This window comes from Rhodnius prolixus, unplaced genomic scaffold (genome assembly GCF_049639745.1).
Source record: "Rhodnius prolixus isolate KJV_2025 unplaced genomic scaffold, Rpr scaffold_4, whole genome shotgun sequence".
NCBI classification, from domain to species: Eukaryota; Metazoa; Arthropoda; class Insecta; order Hemiptera; family Reduviidae; genus Rhodnius; species Rhodnius prolixus.
In genome coordinates this window covers 48,328,269-48,338,271 of record NW_027411614.1, presented here as the reverse complement: position 1 = coordinate 48,338,271, position 10,003 = coordinate 48,328,269, and the positions used below count along the sequence as shown (strand labels likewise).

The window sequence follows — 10,003 nt, the reverse complement described above, 5'->3', positions numbered from 1 at the left end:
GTAAATGGTTGATTTTCAACTTCACGGTTATATTGTAATATTTTTAGTGGATAATTACCGGCATTATTTTAATCTTCCCCGAGAGAGCAGCCTAATCTCAAGCTAGTCTTCAGTGTTAATCAGTTCCGTCCTACAGAAAACATCTTTCGTTTGCCCTTTCGGTTGAATTTTTATTTCACTTACGCGTATAATACAAACATACATACATGGGCGCCACGGTAGCCGAGCGGTTATAGGCTAGACCCGCAAAGCTTAGGTGTATTGCGGTACTAGTCTAGGCCTTGGATTTTATTTGATGGTTAATAAAAGAAATTTACAGTAAAGTATTGTTTGCTAGTCGCCTCCGTCCACGACACCTAATTGGTAGTTGGACGTTAAGCCCTGGCTGAAAAAATAGGCGATTACTTTACATACATACTTATATACATATGGACATTCATAGGTACAAATGTACTAGTAATACTGTGTATTCGGTTTAACCGGGATTTCAGTTTTCCGGGGTGGGTATAGCCGGAGGTCAGGCCGGTTAATCCAGGTTGTACTGTACAAATCTGATACACACTGAAGTAGTATTCTTTCCTATTCGTAAATTTTGGCAAGATATTCCCATTATATATTACACAGATTTCGAACCCATACAATAGTACTATAACGAACGACTCTTTAGATGTGGGGGGAGGGCTTTAGTTTATCACCCTCCTTAATCTCAACGAATATTTCCTTTTAAAAACCAGTTTCCTGGAATCTATAGGTCGTGTTTAACATGTTTAAACCTGTCGTGATTTTAAGTTATTCTCAGGTCTAAACACGCGTAAAATTTTTATGAACACTTTTTTCGTGTACTACGGACTGGAAACGGCTAAACTTTGTATTTCGGTGATAAGAACGATTACAATTCTGCCTCTTACGTGAGATAAGAGAATTTGGATACATTTCTAATTGTTTTAAATAATAAAAAATTGTTTATTACTTCAACTAAATAAATTGAAATATCTAGGTTAGGGGACGGTATTGACCACCTCTTGCAGATGTACTAGAAAACACTGGTGTGACCCATATATTATGTCAAAAATAACTTTGCTCATTGTCTCCAAAGGCCAAATAGATTGAATACAAAAAATTAAAACTCTAAATCGTTGAAAGAGGGGCATACATTTTCAAAGTACGTGTAATGCTGGTGCCGATGGCATGATGATTCTGCAATAATTCTTCTAATGAAGGTGTATCATTACTAAAACACTAACAGAGATCCCTACCCCCTCCAGAAGATACTTCAAGCTTGACTCATCTCTTCCGGGGATCATTCACTGGCCAACCATTTCCCGAATAACTTAAACGGCTGCTCTTCCTGCCAAAATCAGGTCGTCACCTTGACGATTAATCTAGACTTGCTTTACTTAATACTTTTTTTGTTTTCCCCCCCAAAAAAAATCGAATCCCCCTCCTAAGTGACTGTGATTCGTTTCTTTTGGAAGGAAAAATCAATGTTTTATGAGAAATTTTCTTACAATTTTGCATTGAGATCATGAATACACTGGATCATGGACTCTGCTGATGGTTGTTTGGGAAGAAAATTTGGGTTTCCCATAAGCAGGTGCTTTGGTTCCCGGACAAATCCTGCATAGCATAGCGAAGAGTACCGGACTGACAGTTGCAGCTACAACTCAGACCCCATTTTGTAGTAGAATAGTTAAGAAGTAGTAGCTTGCAAGCAAATTTACAGGATGTACTTGTTACAGGAGTAACGTTAGTTTGGTAAACATTTTAAGGTAGGAGGGGCTGGTGCAAAGCAAGTAGAACAAGTACTTGGAGATGTAAGTGACAGAAAAAACTTCTGACGAGGCCTAGACGAGGAAATCAGAAATGAACTCTTGACGGACGATTAAAGACGATTCTCTACTGGATTTGAATTAGGCTATGGAACGAGTCATCGTTTTTTGAGGTAAGAAAAAGACTTCTTCAATGCATCGCTTGCCCATGCATTGAACCACGAATTGATACGTGCATTTGACGAAAACAATTTTTTTGGACATCCGGTCAAACGTCTTTTTCTACCAATTCAATTTGGAATTTTTGTCAAGTTATTAAAGTAAAGTAACCGCCTATTCTTTCAGGTGGGTCTTAACGTCCAACTACCAATAGGTGACGCTAACGGGGGGCGGAAGCTCATACTTATGAACCATTTTTTCTAACAAATAAAAAGTATTCTTACGCGGGATTCAAACTGGCGATCTCCCAGTTACAAAGCTACGCTCTTGACCACTAGACCTCTCCATAAAGCTATTTAAACCATTAATTAAGAGATATTTATATAATATAAAACACTATAATGAGAATTTATAGGTAAGACAATTCAGGGCCCAAAAATGAATTTCTTTGAGTAAATGTTTCAAATAGAACTTGGTACACACGCCCATTCTCAAAGTTTAAAGAACATCATCGGTGTCAAGTTCGAGAAAGACCATATAAATAAGCGGGAGAGCTATTAGTAAAGCTCTACTTACTTAATAGTATCTCTCACCGTTACAAAATTAATACATTTTTTATTCTAAGTACTAAGTATCAAAATGTCTTGATAAGAAATTTAAATATAATCGATGTAGCCACTTTCAAAAAATCGTGAAAAAACGGAAGTAAAAGATCAGGAAAGGCGCTACATTGGAGTTAATGAATCATGACTCAATTCTTAGAAATAAAGAGCATCGAATACAAGTAAAGAAAAGAAATAAAGATGCCAAAATAATGTTAATATTGAGACAATGACAAGACAACGAAGAACATGTGAAGTTAGCAACAGAAGAGAAGAAGATGGTGAAGTCGAGAAGATTCGAGAGAACACGACCAGGGCTGGAGAGGAAGGGAGTGGCCTGAACAATAACAACTCTACCCAACTGTCAGATTGAGTTGTCAGTATGTCAATTCTCTGACATAATACTTGCATATGTTTTTTCCATCATTTCCTGTTGGACAGTCCATCAATTTTTTTGGAAATATTCATGTCAAAATATATTCGAAACAAATTTTTCCAATTTACAAATAAGTTTTCTTCTTCCATCAACAAAATTTTTCATCATTGAAAGAAATGATATCTGTCTAGTTCTTATCTTTAGCAGAGATGTGTCAATGGAACTTGCAAGGTAGTTATAAAACTTAGAATTCTAGGTTAGCGAGGAATCGGTCAAATAAAAAACAAACTCATATTTTTGCCAACGTTTCGACAAATATATTGTCCTCTTCAGGGCCTGGATATTACAAACACAAAACAATTTACAGGGTCAGTAACAATGTGTTACCTAACCTAACCTAACCTAGAATTCTAAGTTTAACAATTTACGGTCAAAGTTTATCCTCTTTTTTGGGGGGGCAAGTACCCCAATCGTTCCACTGTCTTATTTACGGTTTCAAAATGCCTAAAGATTATAAATAGCAACAAAGCAACAGCGGCGACATCGAACAGGAAACAGGAGGTCATTTCTTTCTTCGTTTTTTCTTCTCACATAATCTGCACGGAAACTCCAAGCTAATTGACGCTACCCGTAGTAGTAGCAGAAAGTAATGAACGAATTACGAATTTCCTTTTTGGAAAAACCAAGCCAAGAGGTTTTTTTTTTTCCTAACCAGAACTATTCGGTCGTCACCATAAGCCAGTTAGTCTGCGGTGTCGTCTGGGATTAAGGTCGTCAATCTCCGTCTTCTATTCTTACTGTCTTAAATACTTACTGCTGATGACCCACAAGAGCAAGTTACAATAAAGTGAAAAAAGAAATTCAATTGAATATACTTACAGTTGAGACTGTGGTTTTGGATCAGATTTCTTTTTCTTTTTATTGTTTGGAGCACTGGTAGAGCTCATCTTAGCCCATAGGGGGTCACCCTGCACCTCACATCGGACCACCCTGTAAACAAGAACCACTACCATTAGTTTGGAGTAGATAGTAAGAGTTTCGTCTTCATTAAGGACGAGATGAGCAATCCATTAAGATTCATGAGGAAGTCAGAAAACCTTAATCGAGAAAATCTTAAAAAAAAGGAATAAAAAATCCATCAGGAATACGATACTACATCCGGCTGTACGAGTTAAATCACGAAATGTTAAAAAACGACATCCTCCAGTACAGTTCCAGCATTCCCCTACATTATTATCTTGTATCCTTAGCTTTCCAGCTAAAAGATATTCGTGAAGTGCAGAAAACTGGGAATAATATCTGCAAGTCATCTTCTCTCTGTCTCTTAGTCCGCGCGTAGCCAGTGGAAACGATAATCGAATCAGAAAAAAATTAGTCACGCTTCCATCAGTATTTTTTTTGGGAAATGTGATTCGTGCACAATTACGGTGCAATCATCAATTACCTATTCCAATATTGTACCTATGGAAATATATATATATATTTTTTTTCTTTAAAAAGAATTTTAATTTATGCAGATTTCGATTTTTTTTTAATTTGCACCGGAAGTATGCACGTTTCGAGATCATAGATTCACACGAAAAATGATTTTTACAACTTTTTTTGTCTTTCTGTGAGTATCCAAGTAAGTAAAGTAATCGCCTATTTTTTTCAGGCGGGGCTTAACGTCCAACTACCAATTAGGTGTCGTGGACGGAGGCGACTAGCAAACATACTTTACTGTAAATTTCTTAGCTTTGCGGGTCTAGTCTATAACCGCCTAACAAACATACTTTACTATAAATTTCTTTTATTAACCATTAAATAAAATCCAAGGGCTAGACTAGTACCGCAATACATCTTAGCTTTGCGGGTCTAGCCTATAACCGCCTAACAAACATACTTTACTATAAATTTCTTTTATTAACCATTAAATAAAATCCAAGGGCTAGACTAGTACCGCAATACATCTTAGCTTTGCGGGTCTAGCCTATAACCGCCTAACAAACATACTTTACTACAAATTTCTTTTATTAACCATTAAATAAAATCCAAGGGCTAGACTAGTACCGCAATACATCTTAGCTTTGCGGGTCTAGTCTATAACCGCCTAACAAACATATTTTACTATAAATTTCTTTTATTAACCATTAAATAAAATCCAAGGGCTAGACTAGTACCGCAATACATCTTAGCTTTGCGGGTCTAGCCTATAACCGCCTAACAAACATACTTTACTATAAATTTCTTTTATTAACCATTAAATAAAATCCAAGGGCTAGACTAGTACCGCAATACATCTTAGCTTTGCGGGTCTAGCCTATAACCGCCTAACAAACATACTTTACTATAAATTTCTTTTATTAACCATTAAATAAAATCCAAGGGCTAGACTAGTGCCGCAATACATCTTAGCTTTGCGGGTCTAGCCTATAACCGCCTAACAAACATACTTTACTATAAATTTCTTTTATTAACCATTAAATAAAATCCAAGGGCTAGACTAGTACCGCAATACATCTTAGCTTTGCGGGTCTAGCCTATAACCGCCTAACAGACATACTTTACTACAAATTTCTTTTATTAACCATTAAATAAAATCCAAGGGCTAGACTAGTACCGCAATACATCTTAGCTTTGCGGGTCTAGCCTATAACCGCCTAACAAACATACTTTACTATAAATTTCTTTTATTAACCATTAAATAAAATCCAAGGGCTAGACTAGTACCGCAATACATCTTAGCTTTGCGGGTCTAGCCTATAACCGCCTAACAAACATACTTTACTACAAATTTCTTTTATTAACCATTAAATAAAATCCAAGGGCTAGACTAGTACCGCAATACATCTTAGCTTTGCGGGTCTAGTCTATAACCGCCTAACAAACATACTTTACTATAAATTTCTTTTATTAACCATTAAATAAAATCCAAGGCCTAAGACCGGGAAACGAACCCAGTACCACAATACATAAGTGAGTATCCAATATCAGTTAAAAACGGAAACACACAAAGTGTTCATTTGATATTAGTTCGACGACAGTAAAACTAGCACCGGAAGAAAGTTGTCAGTTAACTAAGTGAGCCCAACCAAAAGTGTTACTTTACAGTATAGTTTTTTTTTTCATTCTCGGAAATGGCTCCAACGTATTTCTTCAAATTTTGTCAGAGAAATTACAAACATGTACGTTAACAAACTTTTCTTTTAAGCAGTTCTCCAGTCTCCAATTTGATTAAGAACCCTTTTAGGGCAGAGTGACACCATTTATTGTGGTTAGGCTTTTTCCCTTTGAAATACCCAGTGTAATGTTTCGAGAGTCGGCCGCTTTTATTCCATTAAAGAGGGTTGAATGTATTCTTTTAATTTTTGAGTTTGAACGAAGTTCTTCAATTAAAAAAGTATCCATTTTATTGACAAAAATTTGTTACTTTTTTTTTGAGATTTTCTCTCGGAAAATGCTTAAACAAGTTTTTCTTTTAATTTCGTACGTTCACACACACACACACACAACTCCATAACTTTTATAGGTATCAAAATTAACTACACAATTTTAATTTTTGATCAGTTCCAGGGGAAACATTGTGAACAGGCTTCACTGTAGGGTTTCCTTTTACTATAAGCCAAATTTTTTCAAAATCGGGCTAAGATCGGGCTAAGATTTAACAGAGTAATTAGTTATAATAATTTCGGAAGGAGCCTTACATAAAGGGGGCTACTAACTCCTCTCCCATTCGATGTACAGCATCCCCCAAAAGGCACATCTACATAAAATTCCGAATCGAATGACACCTCAATCGTGAAAATCGGTTCATGCGTTTAGGCGCTACGTTGTTTACAAAAAAGGTAACAACAACAAGAAGAACAAGAATAAGATTTTCTGAAAATGCCGTTTTTGCTCATTTTCAGCAACTTTTTTCTCGAAATCTATTTAATCTATGTTGTTGCAAAAAAATTACAGCTCGCTTTTGCCCAAAGGCGATGAGACAACAATGATTTCTGGTGTCAGTAGCGTTGGATTGTCCAAAGAAAGACTCGAAATCCAAACTAAGCTGATCGGGATGTTCTCACTAATCTTAAAATGAAGGCAAAATGTAATATCAGACTTATATTAAGGATTCAAATTGGCGAGGAATCGCTCCAAAGAATTTGAATCCTTAATACAACATTTTTTTACGGTCAATAAAACCAATATAAAGTAATATCAAACACAATATTTAACAGTTATGGTTAGTGCACTCTACGTAGAATAACAAAAAAGATACATTGTGAGAGAAGGACAGAAAATTAGCAAGTTGTGTGTTCACCAAAAAACACCAGATAAGTGACGGACACAGTGATTGGCTGCGGTTACCAGTGGCACAGAACACTTCACTGTCACTGGTTATTAAGGCCAATGCCACCGCATTTCCTTGCTTACCATTTTACAACAACAACCATGCCGCTAATGTCAACACTGTAAAATGCTGAAAATACCCACAATGCATTATTTACATGTGACTTTCTCTTTGAATTTGATTTGACAAAACGTGGCTTTTACTCTGTTGGTAATCTAAAGTTGAGCTTGAACATGCCTTCAGACAGCCATCCTAAACTTTGGAACTAAACTTAACAATGGCTAAAAATCTGTTTTTATCAAGTCTTACTGCTAATAAAAGTAATTTTGGAAATTCGAGTTTTTTCCGGAAGTAAACGTTTTGAAAACCCCGGTAAAATAAATTTTCTAGTATGGACTGCCTTTGAAACGTCACAGTACTCAATATCTACAACTTTTACTTGAAATTTCTTTTGTGGGAATTTTTTTTTGGATAGTTCCGGGAAATCAGAGGGCTTTGTTTGGTTAGCGTAGTTTCAGGAAAAGAGAACTGAGAGCGCTTCTGCTACCACACAGTCAATTTGGCTGCAAAAATTAGACCTGCGAAGCTAATATGTATTGTGGTGCTGAGTTCGATTCCCGATGTCTAGGGGCTTGGATTTTATTTAATGGTTAAAAAAAGAAATTTACAGTAAAGTATGTTTGTTAGGCTGTTATAGGCTAGATCTGCAAAGCTAAGATGTTTTGTTGGTTAGTGGTTCGATTCCCGGTTTAGACGCCTTGGATTTTATTTAATGGTTAATATGAGAACTTTTATAGTAAAGTATGTTGAGTTGGGCTTGAGCCTTTGACCAGTAAACATCTCGTACTGTTCGTTCTTATTAAGATAGGTTTTTCTAGTGATTCTCAAAGTATTTTTATTTTTAAAAATCACGTGAAGTGTTTTTAAGTTGCTCTTTTTTTCTCTGTTATTTTTTTATTTTTTTTTCATCGAGTAGTTTTCGAGAAAATAGTAATTTTTGTGTGAAAAAATTTAATAAGTTTGTTTCCTAATGTTATTTTGAACTTTTGGAATTTTTGCTATGGATAAACAAGATACAATAGCACAGCGCTCGGCAGTGGGGACTGTTGGAGGTGAGTGTGCCGGTGGAGGGGGAATTGATGCTACTGCCTTAATTTTGTCCAGATTGGAACAAGGGTTTAATAATATAGTTTCTGAATTGAGCTCTGTCAAATCAGAATTAAAGTGTGTGAAAAGCGAAAGTCAAAATGTCTCTTCCTCGCTCAATGCTTTCAAAAATGAAATTAAAGCGTCTGTAGAAAGCCTTAAAAATAATTTGCATAAAACGAATAAAAAACTATTATCTCTACATAAAGAGTTAAATGAATTAAAAGCCCAGCTGATGAAGCTTCAGACTTCTTTTAATTACACTCAGCAATTTGTGCATTATGATGGTCTGAGAATTCTTAATGTTCCCTACAAACCTGACGAAAATATTCTTGAAATTATTAAACAAATTGCAGGTTTGATTGATTACAACTTGGATGTTAGTTCAATTAAATCCGTATTTCGTATTAAAGGCAGGGCCAGTGAATATTCTTCTCCGATTATTTTAAAATTTTTTAATGCTTCACTGAAGACACAATTCATAAATTTTTTTAAGAAGAAAGGTTCAGTTAATCTAGGTACTCAAGAAAATCCAATATTAATTAAGATTTTTGAAGAGATGTCACCTTCTAATTATTTTCTCTATAAAAAAGCTAGAGAACTTAAAGTGCAAAATCTCGTAAAGTATGTTTGGTTCAGAGGAGGTAGAGTTCTAATTAGAAAAGAGGAAAATACACCAGCTATAACAATTAACTCTTTTTCGGACATTGTCAGTTTGAAGGGGCTCCCTGGACAGGCTGAGGAGGTTCTTTTTTCTGATGAATTTGAAGATGTAGAGACTGATGTTTCATCTCAAACCTCAAAAATGTCTCTGGATGGCAGAAAGAAGAGAAGGCGCCGTCAGGTCGATAATAAAGCTGGACCAATTGATGTTTTTTTAAGACCCTGCTCCCCCTCCCTAGATCGGCTGAAATAACTACCAATTCTACGGCAAATGACATCTCCTTGTGTTTCTGGAATATAAATGGGCTTTCAACTCTTTATAATTTGACTTGTGAAGAAATTAAGAAACTTTTATTTTATGATATTATTGGATTGTACGAATCATGGCATCTGTCTGAGAAGGCTGCTTTCCCTGGTTTTTTGAAAAATTATGTATCTGTTGCAGTACCAGCTAAGAAGGAAAACTGAAAGGTCGGGGCAGTGGTGGTCTGATTATTTTTGTTAAAAAGTGTCTTAATGTGAGTGTAACCGTATTACAATCGCGAGATTGGTGGTTGTCTGTTTTGTTAAAAATGATTATTCTGTGTTAATTATTTGTTTGGTATATCTGAGACCAGGCAGGGAAAATGATTATATCGTTGAGCTGATAAAAAATGATATTTAATTCATTTAGTATCCTGTGCTGGTTCATTTAGATTATTTTCTTGTAATATTATTATTATTATTATTATTATTATTATTATTACTAAGTATTGGTTTTATTTTATCTAAGTTATTATACTGATAAAGATGTTACTTTCTGTTTCTTTTTTATGTAATTTCATTTTTTGTTTTGTTTTATGTTCTTCAATTTTGTAAATACTTATGTAAATACTTTACCCAACTCCCTACAATAAGCCTCAGGCTTTAATGTAGTATAAAATAAATAAAAAAAAAAATAGTAAAGTATGTTTTGCCAGGCGGTTATAGGCTA

General features: G+C 35.2%; 1 protein-coding gene across 10 annotated transcripts in view; it reads right to left on the bottom strand.

The window, feature by feature from the left end:
* The window catches only part of tai (basic helix-loop-helix family member taiman), a 362,580-nt gene that overhangs the window by 44,890 nt on the left and 307,687 nt on the right, over window positions 1–10,003 (bottom strand). For all 10 annotated transcript variants that reach the window (XM_074131838.1, XM_074131843.1, XM_074131841.1 and 7 more), the window contains exon 2: window positions 3,786–3,896. In XM_074131838.1, the coding sequence (XP_073987939.1) occupies window positions 3,786–3,896 (111 nt within the window). The remainder of the gene's footprint in view (window positions 1–3,785; window positions 3,897–10,003) is intronic.